Source organism: Hyperolius riggenbachi, chromosome 7, assembly GCF_040937935.1.
Source record: "Hyperolius riggenbachi isolate aHypRig1 chromosome 7, aHypRig1.pri, whole genome shotgun sequence".
Lineage (NCBI taxonomy): Eukaryota > Metazoa > Chordata > Amphibia > Anura > Hyperoliidae > Hyperolius > Hyperolius riggenbachi.
The window spans coordinates 12,988,732-13,013,106 of record NC_090652.1 but is presented as its reverse complement, the minus strand read 5'-3'; the positions used below and the strand labels follow the sequence as shown (position 1 = coordinate 13,013,106).

General features: G+C 46.8%; 2 protein-coding genes across 2 annotated transcripts in view; one reads left to right on the top strand and one right to left on the bottom strand.

Moving 5' to 3' along the window:
- The window catches only part of LOC137524097 (elongation factor Tu, mitochondrial-like), a 53,604-nt gene extending 45,517 nt beyond the window's left edge, over positions 1-8,087 (top strand). The window contains exons 10-11 of the mRNA XM_068243598.1: positions 2,975-3,094; positions 7,872-8,087. Of these exons, the coding sequence (XP_068099699.1) occupies positions 2,975-3,094; positions 7,872-8,015 (264 nt within the window). The 3' untranslated portion in view covers positions 8,016-8,087. The remainder of the gene's footprint in view (positions 1-2,974; positions 3,095-7,871) is intronic.
- A 1,834-nt stretch (positions 8,088-9,921) lies between these two features.
- The window catches only part of CDKL4 (cyclin dependent kinase like 4), a 63,404-nt gene continuing 48,950 nt past the window's right edge, over positions 9,922-24,375 (bottom strand). Inside the window, exons 8-10 of the mRNA XM_068246462.1 lie at positions 22,805-22,861; positions 13,562-13,684; positions 9,922-10,687 (exon numbers count right to left, since the gene is read on the bottom strand). Of these exons, the coding sequence (XP_068102563.1) occupies positions 10,586-10,687; positions 13,562-13,684; positions 22,805-22,861 (282 nt within the window). The 3' untranslated portion in view covers positions 9,922-10,585. The remainder of the gene's footprint in view (positions 10,688-13,561; positions 13,685-22,804; positions 22,862-24,375) is intronic.

Here is a 24,375-nt window from a genome sequence, read left to right as displayed (position 1 = left end):
TTAAGACGATCCCCAATTTTTAAAGATACAGAGAATTGAAAAATGCTGCTATTTCGGTAAAGAGGACACTATTCTGTGGCAGGTGGATTGTTTGTCCTTTTTTTCACCGACTCTCTAAGGGCTGGGCTGGTGCACACCAACAGCGGTTCTGGAGTGTTTTTAAAAATGCTTGTTCTTTAAAAAGCACTCGGCTAATGTATTTCAACGGGCTGGTGCACACCAGAGCAATTCGTTTTTTCCCCAAACGCAAACTCGGGTCCTGCAGCATTTTTGCAGTTTTCTGAGGCGATTCAGCCTCAAAGTTAAGTATAGGAAAGTGGAAAACCGCTCTGAAAAGCGCTAGAACGGAGCGATTTTATAAACGTTTTTGTTACAGAAGCTGTTCAGTTAAAGCTCAGCTGTAACAAAAAATGAATAACGCTACACCAAACGCTCCAAAAAAGGCTAGGCATGATTAGAAAATCGCTAGACACATGCCTAGAATCACTTTAAAAAAATCACTTCAAAAAGCGCTGAGCGTTTGCGATTACGCTAGTGCTTTTTGGTGTGCACTGGGCCTAAACGTTTGTGGCCGTTTCCATTTTGCAATCTGTGTGTGTGTGTGTACACAGTGTGTGTGTGTAGGTGTGTGTTTGTATGGTATGTGTGTGTGTATATGGTTTGTTTGTGGTGTGTGTATATGGTGTATGTGTGTGTGTATGGTGTGTGTGTGTAGGTGTGTATATGTGTGTGCGTGTATGTGTGGTGTGTAGGTATGTGTGTGTATGGTATATTTGTGTGTGTGTATGGTGTGTGTGTATGGTGTGTGTGTGTAGGTGTGTATATGTGTGTGCGTGTATGTGTGGTGTGTAGGTATGTGTGTGTATGGTATATTTGTGTGTGTGTATGTATGGTGTATGTGTGTATATGTGTGTGCGCGTGTGTGTGGTGTGTGTAGGTGTGTGTGTGGTGTGTGTATGTGTACAGTATGGTGTGTGTATGTGTACAGTATGGTGTGTGTGTGTGTATGGTGTGTGTGTGTAAGTGTGTGTGTGTATGGTGTGGTTGTGTGTAGGTGTGTGTGTGTGTGTATGTGTATGGTGTGTGTGTGTGTGTGTATGGTGTGTGTGTGTATGGTGTGTGTGTGTATGGTGTGAATGTGTGGTGTGTGTAGGTGTGTGTATATGGTGTGTGTGTATGGTGTGTGTGTGTAGGTGTGTATATGTGTGTGCGTGTATGTGTGGTGTGTAGGTATGTGTGTGTATGGTATATTTGTGTGTGTGTATGGTGTGTGTGTGTATGGTGTGTGTGTATGTATGGTGTATGTGTGTGCGCGCGTGTGTGTGGTGTGTGTAGGTGTGTGTGTGTGTGGTGTGTGTATGTGTACAGTATGGTGTGTGTGTGTGTATGGTGTGGTGTGTGTAGGTGTGTGTGTGTGTGTATGTGTATGGTGTGCGTGTGTAGGTGTGTGTGTGTGTATGGTGTGGTGTGTGTAGGTATGTGTGTGTGTATGTGTATGGTGTGTGTGTGTATGGTGTGGTGTGTGTAGGTGTGTGAGTGTGTGTGTATGGTGTGTGTGTGTGTATATGGTTTGTTTGTGGTGTGTGTATGGTGTGTGTGTATGGTGTGTGTGTATGTATGGTGTATGTGTGTGGTGTGTGTAGGTGTGTGTGTGTGTGGTGTGTGTATGTGTACAGTATGGTGTGTGTGTGTGTATGGTGTGTGTGTGTGGTGTGTGTAGGTGTGTGTGTGTGTGTGGTGTGTGTATGTGTACAGTATGGTGTGTGTGTGTGTGTATGGTGTGTGTGTGTAGGTGTGTGTGTGTATGGTGTGGTGTGTGTAGGTGTGTGTGTGTATGTGTATGGTGTGTGTGTGTGTATATGGTTTGTTTGTGGTGTGTGTAGGTGTGTGTTTGTGTGGTGTGTGTATGTGTATGGTGTGTGTGTGTGTGTATATGGTTTGTTTGTGGTGTGTGTAGGTGTGTGTATATGGTGTATGTGTGTGTGTATGGTGTGTGTGTAGGTGTGTATATGTGTGTGCGTGTATGTGTGGTGTGTAGGTATGTGTGTGTATGGTATATTTGTGTGTGTGTATGGTGTGTGTGTATGGTGTGTGTGTATGTATGGTGTATGTGTGTATATGTGTGTGCGCGTGTGTGTGGTGTGTGTAGGTGTACAGTATGGTGTGTGTGTATGGTGTGTGTGTGTAAGTGTGTGTGTGTATGGTGTGGTGTGTGTAGGTGTGTGTGTGTGTGTGTGTGTGTATGGTGTATGTGTGTGTGTATGGTATGGTGTGGTGTGTGTAGGTGTGTGAGTGTGTGTGTATGGTGTGTGTGTATGTATGGTGTATGTGTGTGCGCGCGTGTGTGTGGTGTGTGTAGGTGTGGTGTGTGTAGGTGTGTGTGTGTGTGGTGTGTGTATGTGTACAGTATGGTGTGTGTGTGTGTGTGTGTGTATGGTGTGTGTGTGTAGGTGTGTGTGTGTATGGTGTGGTGTGTGTAGGTGTGTGTGTGTGTGTGTGTGTGTATGGTGTGTGTGTGTGTGTATGGTGTGTGTGTGTATGGTGTGGTGTGTGTAGGTGTGTGTGTGTATGGTGTGGTGTGTGTAGGTGTGTGTGTGTAGGTGTGTGTGTGGTGTGTGTATGTGTACAGTATGGTGTGTGTGTGTGTATGGTGTGTGTGTGTATGGTGTGGTGTGTGTAGGTGTGTGTGTGTGTGTATGTGTATGGTGTGTGTGTATGTATGGTGTGTGTGTGTATGGTGTGGTGTGTGTAGGTGTGTGAGTGTGTGTGTATGGTGTATGTGTGTATATGGGTGTGTGTTGTGTGTGTGTTTTGTGGTGTGTGTGCATGGTGTGAATGTGTGGTGTGTGTAGGTGTGTGAGTGTGTGGTGTATGTGTGTATATGTGTGTGTGTGTGTGGGGGGGGGGGGGGATATCACCCTGTGCTGTGCCGCTGTCATATAACTGTTCATCAATCTGTATGTTTTCTTTTTAGGTGTACATCCTGAAAAAGGAGGAGGGGGGCCGCCACACCCCCTTCCGCACAAACTACTGCCCCACCATGTTCCTCCTGACCTGGAACGTAACTGTGAAAATCACCTTACCGGAGGGGATGGTTAGTACCGCTGACATATCAATATACAACACTAGAGGGAGCCTTAAAGAGAATCTGTATTGTTAAAATCGCACAAAAGTAAGCATACCAGTGCGTTAGGGGACATCTCCTATTACCCTCTGACACAATTTCGCCGCTCCTCGCCGCATTAAAAGTGGTTAAAAACAGTTTTTAAAAGTTTGTTTATAAACAAACAAAATAGCCACCAAAACAGGAAGTAGGTTGATGTACAGTATGTCCACACATAGAAAATACATCCATACACAAGCAGGCTGTATACAGCCTTCCTTTTGAATCTCAAGAGATCATTTGTGTGTTTCTTTCACTCTGTTCTCATGCACTGAAGTGTCAGGCTGCTCGTTTCTTCCTGCGAACAGCTTTGCCCTTGTCTGTAATTCCTCAGTATGTGAAAGCCCAGCCAGCTCAGAGGACGATTTATCCAGCTTGTAAAAGATAAGAGAGAAGAGAGAAGCTGCTCTAATCCTAAATAACACACAGGCAGTGTGCAGAGAGGGGCCTCCAGGGGGGAGATGCATCACAGAACCACAACACTGAAGAACTTGGCAGCCTTCCAGACACAGGCCGACAAGTCTGACAAGAGAGAGATTTATTACAGAGGCAGTGATAGTATAAAGTGCTGCAGTTAGCCAGAACACATTAGAATAACTTTTTGAACTTGTAGGATGATAAAAAACAGGATGCAATTTTTGTTACGGAGTCTCTTTAAAGAACAACTGAAGTGAGAGGGATATGGAGGCTGCCATATTTAATACCAGTTGCCTGGCAACCCTGCTGATCCTCTGCCTCTAATACTTATAGCCATAGACCCTGAACAAGCATGCAGCAAACACTTAACACAGGGGTGGCCATAGCAGGTAAGGCACCTGTTTTTTTCACTGACCTGAGGAAGCGGGCAAGTAACCGCGAAATGCGTTGTAAATTTTATGTGCTTGAATAAAAGACCTTTTTTCAATAAACTGGTCCAAATTCTTTAAGAGAGGTAAGATTCCCTCTCTGTTTATAAGATGAATAGCTTATTAGCCTATCTTTTATGCATTGGGCACCTCCACCCATTTTAAAGAGGATCTGTAACGTCAAAAGATCCCCTGGGGGGTACTCACCTCGGGTGGGTGAAGCCTCCAGATCCTAATGAGGCTTCCCACGCCGTCCTCCATCCGTCAGGGGTCTCGCTGCAGCCCTCCGTACAGCCGTGACGTCAATATTTACCTTCCCGGCTCCTGCGCAGACGCTCTGACGGCTGTCGGCTCCGAACTACACGGAAATACCCGATCGCCGTCGGGTCTGCTCTACTGCGCAGGCGCAAGTTTCCTGCGCCTGCGCAGTAGAGCGCACCCGAATGAGATCGGGTATTTCCGTGTAGTTCGGAGCGGAAAGCAGCCACAGCGCCCCCGCTGGAGCCAGCAAAGGTAAATATTGAACTGACAGTCGGGTCTGTCACCGGCTGTTCGGAGGGCTGCGGCGAGACCCCCGTGGGACAGAGGACGGTGTGGGAATCCTCATTAGGATCCGGAGGCTTCCCCCACCCGAGGTGAGTACCCCCCAGGGGAGGTTTTTGAGGTTACAGAGTCTCTTTAAGTGTCTTGTCAAGTTGTCATACCTCTTTTAGAGGTGATAGTTTTTTAGTTGCCCTAAGGAACTTCCGGACTGCGACCACCCAGTTCCTGCCACAGACCTGGGAAACCGATCGGGGACGGTTAATTTCCCGCCTGCTCTGACGGTGGTTGCAAGGATTTGCAACTGGCCTTTGTGAGTATATACATCCTTAGCAATTTGCTTTCCTGAATCTTACACGATTCTGCACCATGGGGCTCCTGGGCTCCTTTTGCCTCCTGGGGTTGTTATAATCACAGGAACCATCGACATAAGCTAAGCATGCAGCAGATCAGGTGATTCTGACATTATTGTCAGTTCTGACAAGATTAGCTGCATGCTTGTTTCTGGTGTGTTTCAGCCACTACTGCAGCCAAATAGACCAGCGGGGCTGCCAAGCAACTGATATTGCTTAAAAGGAAATAAATATGGCAGCCTCCATATTCTTCTCACTTCAGTTGTCCTGCTTCAATGGAGTTATCGTGTTTGAGATAAGTGCAGTGCTTTTGACCTCAGTCGACAGAACTCCTTGTGCTGTAAATTCTTGGAATGCTTTGATCTCTCTCTACTAGCAGAAAATATAAAAACTGAAAGTTGAAGTCCTCTGTTAATAATCATATGTAAAGGTAGCGCTCAACCTCCCCTACAATTCCCCCACTGTTCACCCCATGAGGGAGAGAACTCACCCGTTAGATGTGACCACTGTTAGATTGGTTATATAAGATATGATAGTTCCCCTCAGTCACTACAGCTGTCAGGGTGTCTCCTCCATCAGGTAGTCACTGATGCAAAGTGGACTCTTCAATGTTAAAACCTCTCTTGATGAAAAAGCCAATTGAATGACGATTTAACCACTTCACAACTGAGGGGTTTTACCCCTTGAGCACCAGAGTAATTTTCAACTTTTAGCGCTCCTTCCATTCATTCACCAATAACTTTATCACTACTTATCACAATGAAATGAACTATATCTTGTTTTTTTCTCCACCAATTAGGCTTTCTTTGGGTGGGACATTATGCTAATAGATATTTTATTCTAAATGTGTTTTAATGGGAAAATAAGAAAAAAAAATATTTTTCAGTTTTCGGCCATTATAATTTTTAAATAATACATGCTACTATAATTAAAATCCACGTATTTTATTTTCCCATTTGTACTGGTTATTACACCATTTAAATTGTGTCCCTATCCCAATGCCTGGCACCAATATTTTATTTGGAAATAAAGGTGCATTTTTTCTGTTTTGCGTCCATCCTAATTACAAGCCCATAGTTTATAAAGTAACAGTGTTATACCCTCTTGATATAAATATTTAAAGAGTTCAGTCCCTAAGGTAACTATTTATGTATGTATTTATTTATTTTTTTTACAAAAAAAAAATTGGTAACAATTGGGGAGTGTGGGAAGTATTGAGTTAATTTAAAATGTAAAAATATGTATTTGTATATAAAAAAAATGCTTTTAAATGTAGTTTTTCTATTTGGCCACAAGATGGCCACAGTCATTTTTTGTGAATGCGTCCTGTAAGCATAGTATGTATGCTTACAGGAAGTGTAGTGAGGATGGGAAATGTTTTTTTTAGAATGATCGCACAGCTTCTCATAGAAGCAGCCGATTATTGCTGCGGGGACTTAGATCAATGAAAGGGAACTGCATTCATTGATCTCCGGGTGAGAGCAAGAGCGCATGCACCAGCAAGCGGGAGCGTGGACAGCGGTAGTGGCGGCGGGTGTACGTATATATACTCCCAAGGCATGGTAATGAAGTTTCAAGGGGCGTATATATACTGTACATGGGCGGGGAAGTGGTTAAGATACTTTTATTGCACAGGAAAAGACAATGTGTTTCGCAGGTTTTTCCTGCATCCTTAGTTCAATAACAAATTGTGCCTGGGGCTTCGGCAGCCATCCTGTGCCCGTGTTGGTCCTCTACTATCCTCCCTACTCCCACCACGGCTAAGTTTTGTTTTTCACCGACTGGGAGTCAGCTCTGGGGCTGTTTGAGCTAAGAGGAGGAGTCTGCTGTGTTGTCCTGAGTCAGAGGGGAAAAAAGGTGACAACATCTTTACTCCTGGCAGCGTAACTATGTGTGGCGAGGGCTGCGCAGGCGCTGTGTCCGGCCGACTCCCAGTCAGTGAAAAAACAAACTTAACCCCGGCAGGAGAACGGAGGATCGTGGAGGATCGGCATGGGCACAGGACGGCTGCGGGGGGCTGGTCGAAGCCCTAGGCTCAATTTGTTATTGAACTGAAGATGCAGAAAAAAACCTGCGAAACACGTTGTCTTTTCTTGTGCAATAAAAGTATCTTAAATCGTCATTCGACTGGCTCTTTCATCAAGAGAGGTTCTTATACTAAAGGGTCCACTTGGCATCAGTGACTACCCGACAGAGAAGACACCCTAACAGCTGTAGTGACCGAGGGGAACTATCATATCTTATATGACTAATCAGTGGTCACACCTAACGGAGTTCTCTCGCTCACGGTGAACGGTGGTGGAATGGTAGGATGGGTTCAGCGCTACCTATACATATGATTTTTGTATAAGCTCGGCTTTTCCCTGAAGCAGCAATAGAGCGCACACCTGGGACACTTGATGGGAATTTTATATGCTTGTTCTCATGAACTGAAAGAGGACTTATACAGTACCGCAATTAAAAGTAAGATTGTAGCGCTCTTAGAAATGTATGTTTAGAAGTCCCGTTATTGTGTCACACTGCCCCCTATGACTAGTGACCATAAATACACATTACAGCAGTACTAATTAGAAGCAAAGAAATATAACAAGTAAATTAAAAAATTGCTAAAATAAATTGGCCTGGAGCACTTGCAAGACTAAATAAATTGGCCGCTAAAGGGTTCAGCCATCTACACACCTGTCCTCGGATATTGAGAATATTACAAATCTTTCCCTTCTTTTTTTTTGGGTGGGGGAGGGAGGGGTTGTCCACAGTGACCACTGTGATGCGGTAAAGAGTAAGGGAGAGGCTGGCCATATCTTCTGATTTTATGAACTTTTATGAAGTCATATTGCAGGTGTACACTCTCTGCAGTCACGTCACTAGGAATTAGTTGTGTGCTTCTATCAAGGTTCCGAGATTTGACAGGATGTAGTGAATTCCGTAGCTCCTCCCACCTCATGGTTATGCCTCTGCCTTCTCTTGCAGGAGATGGTGATGCCCGGTGATAACGTGATTATGACTATGACCCTCCAGAAGCCGATGGTCCTGATGGAGGGTCAGCGGTTCAGCCTGCGGGATTCGAACAAGACCATTGGTGCCGGAGTCATTACTAAGATCCTGGATCATTAGACGAAAGGCTGGAGGGGGTCGGATTGGAAAACTGGAACCCCTAACACCTGCGACAGATGGATTCGTCCCATGGGGAGGTCATGATATTAAATATAGAAACTAAAGCTCATCTCTGGCCTACTTGTTGTCTTTGTATTTTGTTTCTTGTCCTCAACAAGTGCTGCCCCCTGCTGGCTGTAGCAGGGTCAAGGGGGGTGGTCCTGCAGGGTAATTGGAGTCTGTTATATGGAAGGCTCTTCATGTTACAAACAGATGGAATGTTTGATTTGAAGTTACACATTTGCTTGTGTAAGGCTGGCTGGCCATACGAGATGCAATCTTACCAACGTCTGTGTAGCATGAGGGCCAACAGACTGGCTGTAATGTGGAAATGTTGTGTAGGAGAAAAGACAGACAGACACATAGGAATCAATATTCAAGCTTTATTTTACCATCAAAAGGTTAAAGCACAACGCAGACATCAGTGAGGGGAGGCACAAGCAGTGGCCAGACAGCTGTTTCGCTGCAAATACTTCTTCGTCATCAAAGGCCCTATGTCCAGAGGCGTATCTAGAGGGGTGCAAGCATGGCTTGTTCCATGGGCGCCATGGCTGCCCCATTCTCCCTCATGCTCTACCATCATACTGAGAAATGCTGCTCGTTACTTATACTTAGCAACCTATACTGGGGGGGGGGGGGTTACTTATACAGGGGGGAGAGAACTTATCTCATTACTTATGCTGGGAGGGCAACCTGAACTTGTTGACTACCTTTACAGGAGGGACTACTTCTGGCTATCTATCCTAGGGGGCGGTGTCCTGTCCTCACTACCACGTGTACCCCTGGGGCATGTATGGAGCTTAGCAGGCAGTTAAACACCCTCCTACTACTCAATAAATTGAGACCAGGTAATGATCTGTAGTGAGCTGCAGTAAGTTGGTGTGAACAAATAACAGAAAGGATGCAATGAGTACTTGAACTGCAAATATACATATCACATATCAGCATACAATAGATCATACATGTCAAACTCTGGCCCGCAGGCCAAATCATGTGACTGAGTGAGCACATGACCGCTCACTACACTGACTGCGTTCCACGGACCAGGAAGCAGCAGCTCCGAGACAGCGGCTCTGATTTGAGGGGGCAAGAAGTCTATTTGAGGGGGCTCTGCCTCCTCTTGCCACCCCCTAAAGCTGGCCCCGGCGCAAATGGATATGGGGCACAGTTTCAGTGTTTGCCATAGGCGCTATATTATCCAGATATGCCCCTGCAACAAATGCACAGTAGCACCTTGCTGCCTTTTAGCACGTGTGCACGCGCGCACATGTACACACACACCCTCTCTCTCTCCATGAAAGCTGCTGCCAGAGCCGGGACAAGGTCCTCTAGCACCCAAGGCTGAGACACCCAAGGCTGAGACACCAAAGTGCACCCCTCCATCCCTCCCACCCCAACCGCCACACACTGATTGCTATTAGAGTGAGAGGCGCCCCAGGGCTCCCCCAATCCCCCCAACACCTTCATCTCTAGTTATCTGGCTTCCAGTCACTACCATGTATCCCCTTATTTCTCTCTGCTTCAAACACAATAGGGGAATGATAGCTGAGTGAGTTGTGCGCCCCCTCCTACACTGCGCCCTGAGGCTGGAGCCTCTCTCGCCTCTGCCTCGGCCCCGCCCTTGCGCCCCCTCCTACACTGCGCCCTGAGGCTGGAGCCTCTCTGCCTCTGACCCGCCCTGCACCCCCTCCTACACTGCGCCCTAAGGCTGGAGCCTCTCGCCTCTGCCCAGCCCTGAGCCCCCTCCTACACTGCGCCCTAAGGCTGGAGCCTCTCTCGCCTCTACCTCAGCCCGGCTCTGGCTGTTGCACATATCTATTCGAACAAAGCACACTTAAATGAGATATCACATGGGATATAAGCCCATTCCGAAGAAGAATCTCCATATAACAGTTTATTGACAATTGTAATATTTATTGAAAACAAGTTCTATCACTACTAACTTATTGAATTTCACTCAGGACATGTCGAATGCAAAGAAATAATGAACTGAGATACAATCAAAGTAAAATAAGGTAAACAAGAACTTCAGGTAGATGAACATGTGTCTCCTAACAGTCATTTAGAGGGTCACTCCACCCAAAACTAATATAAACATGTTTAGTGGAGGCTGGTGGTTTCGTCTCTTGGGGACTCCGGTGGTGAGGTCTCGGCATTCGCGGTTCCAGGTCAACATACAGTCATTAGGAGGGCCTCAAACTCCCACTGCTGGAATGTTGCAGCGAACAGAGCAGAAGGAGGGGGAGGTGCCAATAAGGAGGGTGGAGCCAGAGAGACATCAACACATTGGCCTCTAAAGAGATAAGAAGCCAGCAGGTGATGTGACTCCGCCCACCATGCTCCACCCACCACTCAGGCTGTTGTATTCTCCATGTGTATTAGCAGTCAATTGATCCTTGGAAATGGACGTTATTGGTGATTGGTCTCACAATGGAATGAGTTCTTCATGTTTACAGTCTTTATAACACTGGCAGATTCTCCCTGAGACAAACGCCCTCTGCTGGCCAGTTGAGAAGAAGCAGGCGGAACGCCTAAATGTTGGGGAAATGGTCAAACTTCTGTGCGCGGGGCCTGTTTTTGCCCTCTGGGGCCGGAGAGACTCCGTTTCCAGGGATCTGAGGCAGCAGCTGGGTCTGTAGAGAGAGAAATCACACACTGAGAGGTCTGGTTCCAAATTCCCTGCAAATTATAAAAATGTGCAAACAGCGGGGCAAGCATGGCCGGATCTGAGGCAAGGCTCAGCGCATCGTTCAGAAACAGCCTTATTATCAGTCTGCCGACAGCGCGCACACACGTGCTGCTGTTGGCTGAACGTCCGTCCAGCCGGAGGGTCTGACGGACCCGTCGTTTGCGGCGGTATGGCATGTGTACGCGCCTTAACTGTCCTGATCAACCTAAAAGAGTCCCTCAGCCACTGTTCACCTCCTTCAGCCCTTCTACAGCTTCTGTTTCTACAGCAAAAAATACTAAACTTTTCTAACTGCATGGAGATTTTGGAGCCATAAGCAGAGCCGTTTCTTGGGCAGTGCGGGCAGGGCGACTGCCCTGGGTGCAGACCAGCAAGTTGAAGAAGGGGGCGCAGGCAGAAGGACATAACCGCTAGGGAGCTGGTGACGCGCGGCACAGCCAAATGGAAGAAGAAAGATAATTACCAGCTCAATCACCTCATCCAATCATAAGCCATTATTTGGGCAACAGAGGTCTTAGTTGGTACAAGGATAACTACCTTTACTCACTTACATACAAGTATTTTTTTCCCTCTAAACTGCATCAAAAAATTTCCCCTTGACATTCCATCTTCCCAGCACAATTTCACCCACCCTGAAGCACCCAGCAGCATCTAGTGTGATTTCTTGCACCATCCACTAGGAGAACCCAGTTTAATTTCTCTCACCAATCCACAAACTTCTCCGTACCATAGAAATCTAATGACACGAGGGGTCCAGGAGGGGAAACACACATAGACTTTGCCCGGGGGTGCTGAAAAACCCCATCTACACATTTGTTCATGAGAGTAAGGAGGTGTGGGCAAGGTTTGCTTCACAGCCAGAAGGCAGGGTGGTATGAGGAAGAGTGGAGTGGTCCACTCGAGAGGGTGACATTAACCTCAGAAATTTCCCTTAGTTTGGAAAAAGGGTTCGGGGGGGACTTATTTCTGGTTAGCGAGCAATTAAAAAAAACATTGGCGTTGGTCATTATCACTTCAAGTACTTTTATACAGGCGATTCAGACAATAAGTAGTAAATGCTGACTTGACTGAACATTTTTTTAAACTTTAGAAAACTCAGCCATTTAAAGGAAACACTAGGTGAAAAAAAACTGATGAGATAAGCAATTGTATCTATCCTCCTCCTCCTAAACTTTTTTTTAGATTTCAACAGTTTTATTTTATACTAGCTGATGGCCCACTTTCTCTAACCCTAACACACAATTACTCAATAACCTAGTTTGTGAGCTTTGTGGTCTTTGGCTTCAATAATTTGCATTACACGGCCATTAACAGTGTAAGAATGGTTGCAGTTTACATTTTCCCAGTGCAATTTGTATTTGTCTCCGCCCACTGATGACCCAGCATTGCCCGGGTATGTATTTGGTTGGTGTTGGCTGCATCCACTTTTTCTAACCCTAACACACAATTACTCAATTACTCAATGACTAAGCTTGTGAGCTTTGTGGTCTTTGGCATCAATAATTTGCATTGAAATGAAACAAATCTGATTGGCTGTTTGTAGGCTCCACCCACTTTTATGAATATGAATCCCAGTCATCCAGTGACCAACTGTGCAAAGTTGGAGAACCCTGCCATTAACAGTGTAAGAATGGCTGCAGTTTACATTTTTCCCAGTGAAATTTGTATTTGTCTCCGCCCACTTTTTGGTTATGGGGATAAAAAGTATCCTATACTTTATTCCAGGTAATGTACTATGTGTGTGCCAAATTTCATTCAAATCCGTTCAGCTATTGTTGTGTGATTGAGTAACAAACATCCGAACTTTCGCATTTATAATATTAGTGAGATTTAAATCTACTTTTTAAGTTTGTATTGTTTCATTGTCTCTGCTCACTGACAAATGCATTGTAGTATGCCAGAGCTAAAATCTATGAACTTTTGACCCTTTTTATCATTTTCCTGCTCTCAGAAGCCATTTTCTGCCAGAAAAGTGTTTTATGGCTGTAATTCCCTCCTCAGTGAGGGTTATGCGATAGTCCAACCAGGTCTCAAACTAGGCAGAAACTGTCAATTGTTTCATTGGCCTCGATTCATAAAAGCAGTGCGATAAAAAATTTTTTGGAGGGAAAATACCGCATTCGGTATTTTCCCGGTCTGTGTGCTAATTCATAAAGATTTTCCCAGCTGCCTTTGAAGATCTGTAAATTACCACTGCCCATTGAGCAGACTTCGACTCCCTGCTCAGACTTTCAGCGGCATCCCCCCGCCCGCTTCGATCGCCTCCAGCGATCTTGATCAGGAAATCCCGTTCAAAGAACGGGATTTCCTGAAGGGCTTCCCCCATCGTCATGGCGACGGGGCGGGATGACGTCACTGACGTCATGGACGTTGTGACGTCTAAGGGAGTCCCAATCCACCCCTCAGCGCTACCTGGCACTGATTGGCCAGGCAGCGCACGGGGGTCTGGGGGGCTGGCTACGGCGCGGCGATTAGCGGCGATCTTGCGCGGAGCGGTGGCGATCGGAATGCACACGCAGCTAGCAAAGTGCTAGCTGCGTGTTGCAAAAAAAAAAAAAATTATGCAAATCGGCCCAGCAGGGCCTGAGAAATCCTCCTGCGCGGCATAGCACGAGCTCAGCTCGGGCTTATCGATAGGAAGGTTAATTAATAGAGATGTTATAGTAAATTATTTTGATGGAGATCGCCTCATTCCACAGCTAACACCCGACCACAATTTATACAGGTATTGTTTACATTTGCCTGGATCTAGGCTCTGATCTAGAGTTAGGGTAGTGTTTGTAGTTTAGCAGAAGAAAGTGTCGCCACCATTCCTTACCTGTTGCCTCCTCCGTCCCCTCCCCTTCCTCCTCTCTGGCTCCTCGCGGGCGGGGTTTAAGTATACGCTCTCCAGGAGCTGCTCACAGCTCAGTCTGTCGTCAGGGTCCATGCGCAGACAGCCCTGCAGAAAGAAGGCATGTGGCGTGAGGTCATTGTGTAACATTACTGGATAGTTACTTCCAGTTATAAAGAAGAACTTTAGCGAAAAGGGGAAAAAAAATCAATACATTGCAAAGTGAGAAGTTATAAAATAGACTAGCTGTTCGCCATGTAATTTGTTCATGTACTTTGATCCACAATTAGCCTGCAGGTCATCATCTTTACTACTGGCAGACATGAAAAAAAATAAGACAGTGCTAACTGCCATTATCTATAGCCCCCCCCCCCCCCCCCTAACAATGCGATAGGCTAAAAGGTTATTTTTATTTTATAGATATTCATATGCACAGAGGGAGATACTGGTTGCTTGGCAGTTGGAAACAGCCGTTATTTCCCACAATGCAACGAGGTTCACAGACAGGAAACTGTCAGGACCATGGTCATGACATCACACTGTGGGAGGGGTTACACCACAATATCAGCCATACAGACCCCCCAGATGATGTATTTAAGAAAAGGTAAATATTTCTTGTGGGAAAAGGGGTATCAGCTACTGATTGGGATGAAGTTCAATCATTGGTTACAGTTCCTCTTTAAAGGGAACCTGAACTGAGTAAAATTATTTAAAATAAACACATGAGGTAACTTCAACTGAACATTACATAGTTACCTTGCCATCAGTTCCTGTGAGAAGCTCACCATTTTCTTCTGACCGTGATCCCTTCCAGTTCTGACAACATTTTGTCAGAACTGAAATATATTAGTTGCTGTCAGTTATAACTGAGAGGACAACAGATGTGCCAGGTAATGTCCATGCTTCCCTATGGCTCAAGTGGGCGATGTTATAGTGTAACAGTGTGCTGACCAGGAAGCTGTTATGAGCTAATGGCCATTTTCAAAATGGAGGATGGAGAATTCCCTTGATCACAGTGGATAAACAGGACACGGGAGAGGAGAAAGAGATTGAGGAGCGGTCTACACAGGAGGCAAGTATGATGTGTGTGTGTTTATTTTGACTTTTAATTATCAGTTCAGGTTCTCTTTAAAGAGAATCTGTATTGTTAAAATCGCACAAAAGTAAACATACCAGTGCGTTAGGGGACATCTCCTATTACCCTCTGACACAATTTCGCCGCTCCTCGCCGCATTAAAAGTGGTTAAAAACAGTTTTAAAAAGTTTGTTTATAAACAAACAAAATGGCCACCAAAACAGGAAGTAGGTTGATGTACAGTATGTCCACACATAGAAAATACATCCATACACAAGCAGGCTGTATACAGCATTCCTTTTGAATCTCAAGAGATCATTTGTGTGTTTCTCTCCCCCTGCAGCTATCTTCCACTGAAGTGTCAGGCTGTTTCTTCCTGCAGAGTGCAGACAGCTCTGCCTGTATGTAATTCCTCAGTATGTGAAAGCCCAGCCAGCTCAGAGGAGGATTTATCCAGCTTGTAAAAGATAAGAGAGAAGCTGCTCTAATCCTAAATAACACACAGGCAGTGTGCATAGAGGGGCCTGGAAGGGGGGAGTTCATAGCAGAACCACAACACTGAAGAACTTGGCAGCCTTCCAGACACAGGCTGACAAGTCTGACAAGAGAGAGATAAGTTGATTTATTACAGAGATGGTGATAGTAGAACGTGCTGCAGTAAGCCAGAACACATTAGAATAGCTTTTGGAACTTGTAGGATGATAAAAAACAGGATGCAATTTTTGTTACAGAGTCTCTTTAAGAAAAAAATCAATACATTTTACTGTGTAACGTCTGTTCACCACTCATAGACTTGATAATTAGTTTTACATTATTGCTTATGTAAGGATTGTAATAACAGAAACCTGATCCAGCTGAATCTACACAAGTTCCAGGTATTCCAGAATATATAAAAAATGCTGCCATGTCCCACTGATATGTGTACACCCAGGCAAAGCAGAGTGTCATGATATAGCAGCTAGTATGATGTTGGGAATTGGGATAATACAGAAGCATATTTTTTCATTTTTCTGTCTGCTGTGTACTACTTTATGTGTATTGCAGCTGGCTTCAGGGTATAATTGGTCACCTGGCTGATGGAAGCTGCTATTTTGAGTTTTTGTATGTCAATGTAAATTACATTTCCATTCTACCATTGTCTGCATTGAATAGACCAGTTACATTGAATAGGCAAAGGAACCTGGACATTTAATTAGGAAATGACTACCTAGCCTCTAACAAGGAAACGCTTAATTAGACAATCACCCGACCACTTTGAAGCCTATATAGGTGATCGGCTACCTGTTAGTCTCAATATTGGGCTGGAAGTGTTTGAATTGCTTTGAAGTCTGTTTGTGTAAACAGGATACTTGTTGTTCTCAAAATACAATCGGGCTGCAAAGTTCAAAGTGGGACAGGAAAGCCTTGGAATTTGCATATCATAGCCAGCAAGGACGTGCTGTCACACCTGAGGAAATTGGATTATTCCTGGATCTGGACATTTGTGTGGCCCCGGGCCACAAATCTTGCTATAAAAGATTAGCTAGGAAGATTTAGAGTTGTAGTTCCCAGGAGATAGCAATGACGCTAGAACTGCCCCGACTACTGTTCGGAAACTGCGTGCTCCTCGCAAACAACGCTCTGATCTTCACGTTGGTAACGTTTATTCCCGTTACCACAAAGTGGGGAGGACTGAGGAGCGCGCAGCGACGAAGACTTTGCGCCGCGCCGAAAAATGGGCGTGGCCAAGAAATTGTATGGGCGGAGCTAACGTAATGATGTAACAGCGAGGCATAAGAAAGCAGTGTTTACGCCATGATGTGGACAAACGAGACTTTGCATCATGGGTGTGCAGAAACTGTGTGATGCTAATAGTTACCATAACCACAAAGCAGCAAACATAGCCATCTATGACCATTAAATAATAAATGCAGTAACAGTTACCCCAGACACCAGAAAATAAACGCAATAGGCAACATGTCAGCACAAAATAACCGCAATGCGGGCAACATGTCAGTATAAAATAAATGCAATGCGGGCAAACAAGTCAGTATAAAATAAATGCAATGCGGGCAAACATGTCAGTACAAAATAAACGCAATGCGGGCAAACATGTCAGTACAAAATAAACGCAATGCGGGCAAACATGTCAGTACAAAATAAACGTGAGGCGGGCAAACATGTCAGTACAAAATAAACGCAATGCGGGCAAACATGTCAGTACAAAATAAACGCAATGCGGGCAACATGTCAGTACAAAATAAACGCAATGCGGGAAGACATTTCACCAGAAAATAAACGCAATGTGGGCAAACATGTCAGTACAAAATAAACGCAATGCGGGCAAACATGTCAGTACAAAATAAACGCAATGCGGGCAACATGTTAGTACAAAATAAACGCAATGAGGCAACATGTCAGTACAAAATAAACGCAATGCGGGCAAACATTTCACCAGAAAATAAACGCAATGTGGGCAAACATTTCACCAGACAATAAACGCAATGCGGGCAAACGTCAGTACAAAATAAACGCAATGGGGCAACATGTCAGTACAAAATAAACGCAATGCGGGCAAACATTTCACCAGAAAATAAACGCAATGTGGGCAAACATTTCACCAGACAATAAACGCAATGCGGGCAAACATGTCAGTACAAAATAAACGCAATGGGGCAACATGTCAGTACAAAATAAACGCAATGCGGGCAAACATTTCACCAGAAAATAAACGCAATGCGGGCAAACATGTCAGTACAAAATAAACGCAATGCGGGCAAACATGTCAGTACAAAAGAAACGCAATGCGGGCAACATGTCAGTACAAAATAAACGCAATGCGGGCAAACATTTCATCAGAAAATAAACGCAATGCGGGCAAACATTTCACCACAAAATTAACGCAATGCAGGCAAACATTTCACCAGAAAAGAAACGCAATGCGGGCAAACATTTCACCAGAAAAGAAACGCAATGCGGGCAAACATTTCACCAGAAAAGAAACGCAATGCGGGCAAACATTTCACCAGAAAAGAAACGCACTGCGGGCAAACATTTCACCAGAAAAGAAACGTAATGTGGGCAAACATTTCACCAGACAAGAAACGCAATGCGGGCAAAGTTCACCTGGAAAAAAAGCATTTACTCACCTGGCAGAAGTCTCCGGCCTCTGGCGCGCTCCTCCCGGGACCACCTTCCCCCTGCATATCTCCCGCGCTGACAGGGCTACGGCAAGATGGCGCCCGAAGCCCTGTACTGGAGACACAAATAGTCTCCAGTACAGGGCTTCGGCAGCCATCTTGCCGTAGCCCTGCTTGCCTGCCGGTGTCGGAACAGACACTGGAAGAGGAGGCTGGAGCGGGGCTTCAGGCAATGAACTGGCACGGCGTCTATAGATGCCGCTGCCAGTTCATGAGGAGAGAGTGGCCAGAGTCCCGAGGCCGGGACGTCCCGCTGCTGAAAGCGGGACTTTTTTCCGGGACCTCATTAAGCCTGGGACAGCGGACCCCGAATCCGGGACGTGTCCCGGGCAATCCGGGACGTCTGGTCACTCTAACTAACGGCTCATAGCCTAGAAAGAGGCTGCAGAGTAATTTGTGTTACAAGTTCAGTGCCTGATTGTGCGTTACTACTGTACGATTGTATTGCGTGTGTGGCGTTCCCGTATTTGGCCTAAGCGCAAAGCTGACCCAAATACGAAAACGCTGGAGTGCAGACCACTCTAAAGCAGAGTGGGAATCGTTGAAGTGTCTAGCGGCAGCTAGTGATGGCAGTGAGAAGTGCTTTGAGGGGGCGACAGCCTTGTGTTAGCTTGAATAAAGCTGCTTCCCCTCTCGATCTGGTCAAACCCGCAGTCGGGAACCGTATCTGCAGGCGTGCCGCGGGGCCGGTTCCTGACACAGAGCTCAGTCAGCATAACCAAACGAGTGGGCCAAAATCTTAACTTATTGAGCTGAAAATGGCTTATCTATTGTAATGATCCGCTCAGCTGGCTGCACAGGCAGACAGCTGTTTGACCATTCCTTATGTCTGAGAGATGCAGGTCTCTGGAAAAGAGACCTGGCTTCATCTTGCAACTTTCAGAGTTGCTTTGCTGAGGGATTTGCATACATGCAAATTGCCCAGCTGTCTCCTTTGAGGGCTGGCAGTATAAAAGCCTTCTGCTCCCAGAAGGCTTGGCTGGTCATAACGGTTTGTTAAATACACTCCTGGAGAGTCAGCCTTCCCTGTTGGATTGTTATAGTTATCTTAGAGTAATTCTGGGGACTGCACTAGGCAGCTCCTCTAGTGCAGTTAGCTTGCTTATCTGTTTTGTCTATGTTGCCTCTCTGCTGTGATTGTCCTGTCGCCAACAGTGGTCGATAGGAAATCGTCCTGTCTGTCTGTGGGTGCTAACCAGAGCAGCGGTTGCTACTGGTAGCCCCTTCTGTTTCATCTGTCTTACTTGGATTGCAATAGCCTCTAGCTGTAGTGGCTGTCGATCCTTTTGATCTGCTTTCTTGAAGTATAGCTGGAGCAGCGGTTGCTACCGGCTAGCTCATCTGTTTGTCTTGTTTGGATCGCACTAGCCCCTAGCGGTAGCGGCTGTGGATCCTTCTGATCTGTGATCCTGTCCCTGAACCCGGATCGCACTTGCTCTGGCGGAGAGAGCAGTGGATCTTTCCTATCCTGTCCCTAAACCCGGATCGCACTCGCTCTGGTGGAAAGAGCAGTGAATCCTGCTAAGCTCTGTTGCTTTACTTGGATCGCACTCGCTCTGGCGGAAAGAGCAGTGGATCTTTCCTATCCTGTTTCCCGTCCGTCTGTCAGTCTTGTCTGATACGAACGCTTGCTGTAGGCTCGGTGAGGTAACCGTTAAGCAAGCGCTCGCGTTCTCTGTTTCGTGTTTGTGTGGCGGTGGTTAGTTAGGCGTGCTTGTCTCTGTTGCGCTTAACGTGCGGAGATCGCGGTGTAAACGTGTTTGCTGTTGCGAATGAGTGCGGTGTTCGCGTTTAGTTAGCGTTTGTTATTTTCCTTATCTTCTTATTATATGATTTGATGTGCCTTTGCTACTCTCGTGCCCTGTCTTGCTTAAGTCTTGTGCCACCTCTGGCAATCGCCCCTCTCGCGATTGCGTTCCTACTTTGTTTCTGCTGTTGTGTGTGCACCGTCGCGGGTTGGCGACTAGATTGGTGCACACACATACATTCTGTCCCTGTACTTATTCTCATTCGCAATCGCTTCTCTTGCGATTGCGTTCTCACTTGGTTTCCTCTGATTGTGTGTCCACCGTCGCAGGTTGGCGACTAGATTGGTGGACATACATACCTTCCTCCTCTGTGCTTATTCGGTCTTGTGTCGCTGTTAGCAATCGCCATCTCTTGCGATTGCCTTCTCACCTGATCTTCATGGTTGTGTGTTCATCGTCGCTGGGTGACGACTAGATTGGTGGACACACATACACTCTGTCGCTTTACCCTCTCTCTTTAAGGGCTATCTTGCCTTGCGTTTCTTCCCTTCGTACAATTCCTATCTGGCATCTGTGGCAGGGCAGAGGATCTGTTCCTCTGCACTCCACAGCTCCATCTGCCGACAGGAATTTCCCTCTACAGGTGCGTTGCACCTTTTGCTGGGTTCCCTCAAATTATACGCTTGTGGAGGATTTCCGCAGTGTCAGCGCGCGTCCTGTGCGCTGACCACGGAGAGAATTCCTCAATCGTTACATCTATGACATAGGAGTACCTCATAGGCAGGGCCGGGCTGAGGCATAGGCTGGAGAGGCTCCAGCCTCAGGGCGCAGTGTAGGAGGGGGCGCAGAATTCATTCAACTGTCATTCCTAATTGTGTTTGAAGCAGAAATAAATAAGAAAAGGGGATACATGGCAGTGACTGCAAGCCAGATAACTAGATATTAAGGTGTATCAAAAAACAGTGAGATAGAGGGGACAAGTGGGTATGACCCGGTTGAGCACAAATCACAGATAATGAGTATTATATCAGAAAAACTTTATTCGTACAAATATATAGATATCATAAAAAAAGACCATAATATTTAAAAATGTGCCCACCCCGCACCCCCAAACATCCTCCCCACCAGGATAGATATTAAGGTGTTGGGGAGGTTGTGGGCCCTGTGGCGCCTCTTAGTCTAACAGCAATCAGTGTGTGACGGCTGGGGTGGGAGGGATGGGGGAGGGGCCTCTTAGTCTAATAGCAATCAGTGTGTGACAGCTGGGGTGGGAGGGATGGAGGGGCCTCTTAGTGTAATAGCAATCAGTGTGTGACGGCTGGGGTGGGAGGGATGGGGGAGGGGCCTATTAGTCTAATAGCAATCAGTGTGTGACAGCTGGGGTGGGAGGGATGGAGGGGCCTCTTAGTGTAATAGCAATCAGTGTGTGACGGCTGGGGTGGGAGGGATGGAGGAGGGGCCTCTTAGTGTACTAGCAATCAGTGTGTGACAGCTGGGGTGAGAGGGATGGAGGAGGAGCCTCTTAGTGTATAAGCAATCAGTGTGTGACGGCTGGGGTGGGAGGGATGGAGGGGCCTCTTAGTGTAATAGCAATCAGTGTGTGACGGCTGGGGTGGGAGGGATGGGGAGGGGCCTCTTAGTGTAATAGCAATCAGTGTGTGACGGCTGGGGTGGGAGGGATGGGGAGGGGCCTCTTAGTCTAATAGCAATCAGTGTGTGACAGCTGGGGTGGGAGGGAGGGATGGAGGGGCCTCTTAGTGTAATAGCATTCAGTGTGTGACGGCTGGGGTGGGAGGGATGGAGGAGGGGCCTCTTAGTGTAATAGCAATCAGTGTGTGACAGCTGGGGTGGGAGGGATGGAGGAGGAGCCTCTTAGTGTAATAGCAATCAGTGTGTGACGGCTGGGGTGGGAGGGATGGAGGGGCCTCTTAGTGTAATAGCAATCAGTGTGTGACGGCTGGGGTGGGAGGGATGGGGAGGGGCCTCTAAGTGTAATAGCAATCAGTGTGTGACGGCTGGGGTGGGAGGGATGGGGAGGGGCCTCTTAGTCTAATAGCAATCAGTGTGTGACAGCTGGGGTGGGAGGGAGGGAAGGAGGGGCCTCTTAGTGTAATAGCAATCAGTGTGTGATGGCTGGGGTGGGAGGGATGGAGGAGAGGCCTCTTAGTGTAATAGCAATCAGTGTGTGACAGCTGGGGTGGGAGGGATGGAGGAGGAGCCTCTTAGTGTAATAGCAATCAGTGTGTGACGGCTGGGGTGGGAGGGATGGGAGGGGCCTCTTAGTGTAATAGCAATCAGTGTGTGACGGCTGGGGTGGGAATGATGGGAGGGGCCTCTTAGTGTAATAGCAATCAGTGTGTGACGGCTGGGGTGGGAGGGATGGAGGAGGGGCCTCTTAGTGTAATAGCAATCAGTGTGTGACGGCTGGGGTGGGAGGGATGGAGGAGGGGCCTCTTAGTGTAATAGCAATCAGGGTGTGACGGCTGGGGTGGGAGGGATGGGGAGGGGCCTCTTAGTCTAATAGCAATCAGTGTGTGACAGCTGGGGTGGGAGGGATGGAGGGGCCTCTTAGTGTAATAGCAATCAGTGTGTGACGGCTGGGGTGGGAGGGATGGGGAGGGGCCTCTTAGTGTAATAGCAATCAGTGTGTGATGGCTGGGGTGGGAGGGATGGAGGAGGGGCCTCTTAGTGTAATAGCAATCAGTATGTGACGGCTGGGGTGGGAGGGATGGGGAGGGGCCTCTTAGTGTAATAGCAATCAGTGTGTGATGGCTGGGGTGGGAGGGATGGAGGAGGGGCCTCTTAGTGTAATAGCAATCAGTGTGTGACAGCTGGGGTGGGAGGGATGGAGGAGGGGCCTCTTAGTGTAATAGCAATCAGTATGTGACGGCTGGGGTGGGAGGGATGGGGAGGGGCCTCTTAGTGTAATAGCAATCAGTGTGTGACGGCTGGGGTGGGAGGGATGGAGGAGGGGCCTCTTAGTGTAATAGCAATCAGTGTGTGACAGCTGGGGTGGCAGGGATGGAGGGGCGCTCTTTGGTGTCTCAGCCTTGGGTGCTGGAGGACCTTGTCCCGGCTCTGCTCATAGGTAGTAGAGGAGTAACAGAGTAGGGCAGAATAAAAGAGAGGTGATTTAAAAGACAGCATAAACTTAGCCTTGCCAGCACAGAAGTGTCCATGCAGTGCTGTCCTAAACCTCTAGGGGTCAGAAGCCTCCTTGTTTTACCTTCATGAAAGCCATGGCGGCCTGCGGTGTATTCGGGAATCTCTCCTCCAAGGTCTCCTATAAAGCATGAGAATAAAGTTTCATAGTTTACAGTTCAATAGTTTATCTAAACATACGCCTTACATAAAGCAAACCTGAAGTGAAAATAAACTTATGATATAATGAACTGTATGTGTAGTACAGCTAAGATATAGAACATTACAGTATATATTTTTCAACCTTAATCTGTGTTGGTATTTAATATAATATCCCGTGCCCAACTCCTGATTTTGGCCCGCCCACCCTCTGGTCACTGTACAAAAGGCCATATGAAGCTGCTCGTTGCATTTGTGGCCACCTTTAAAGGGATACTGTAGGGGGGTCAGGGGAAAATGAGTTGAACTTACCCAGGGCTTCTAACGGTCCCCCGCAGACATCCTGTGTTGGCGCAGCCACTCACCGATGCTCCGGCCCCGCCTCCAGTTCACTTCTGGAATTTCAGACTTTAAAGTCAGAAAACCACTGCGCCTGCGTTGCCGTGTCCTTGATCCCGCTGATGTCACCAGGAGCGTACTGCACAGGCCCAGTATGGTCTGTGTCTACGCAGTACACTCCTGGTGACATCAGCGGGATTGAGGACACGGCAACGCAGGCGCAGTGGTTTGCTGACTTTAAAGTCAGAAATTCCAGAAGTGAACTGGAGGCGGGGCCGGAGCATCGGTGAGTGGCTGCGCCAACACAGGATGTCTGCGGGGGACCGTTAGAAGCCCCGGGTAAGTTCAGCTCATTTTCCCCCGACCCCCCTACAGTATCCCTTTAAAGCACAGCTAAAGTTATAAAAAATTAAAATCCTACTTACCTCAGTAGCTGCCTGGAAGCCTTTGGATAGTCCAGGGGCTTCTTAGAGCTTTTTATAGCCCACCATTCCAGTGCAGGGTCCCTCTTAATCTTCTGGCTACACTCCTGGCTGTGAAAAAGACCATCTGAACTGGGCATGCATGAGTAAGGCCTGCACATGCCCAGTAGAACGAAGCTGCTCATGCATGTTTTTTTTCCTCAGTGCACAAATGCTTTTTTTCTACTGGGCATGTGCAGACCTTACTCACACATGCTCAGTCCAAATGCCCTCATTCATGGCCAAGAGTGTGGCCGGAAGAAACGTTCTACTGGGCATGCTCAGACCTTACTCACATATGCTCAGTCCGGATACCCTAATCCATGGCCAGGAGTGTGGCCGGAAGAAACGTTCTACTGGGCATGTGCAGACCTTACTCACACATGCTCAGTCCGGATGCCCTCTTCCATGGCCACTCGTGGTTAGAAGAAACCTATTTGACTTTCCTATGCTACTGTCGCTTACAATAGTAAAAAATTGACAGACCTGACAGATTTTTTACTATTCCATCTCCTGATGGGAGGTTCTCTGGAACAACTGTATTGTTTACAAAATCGATTCCTGGAGGATCCATAAAAAGATCTCATGTCAGTTATAGTGCATTTTACTCTGGAGAATTGTACATTTTATATGTATGTATTTTAATTTTATAATTTTTTTTGCGATAGATGTCCTTTCTATCTCATAAGAAGTAAAT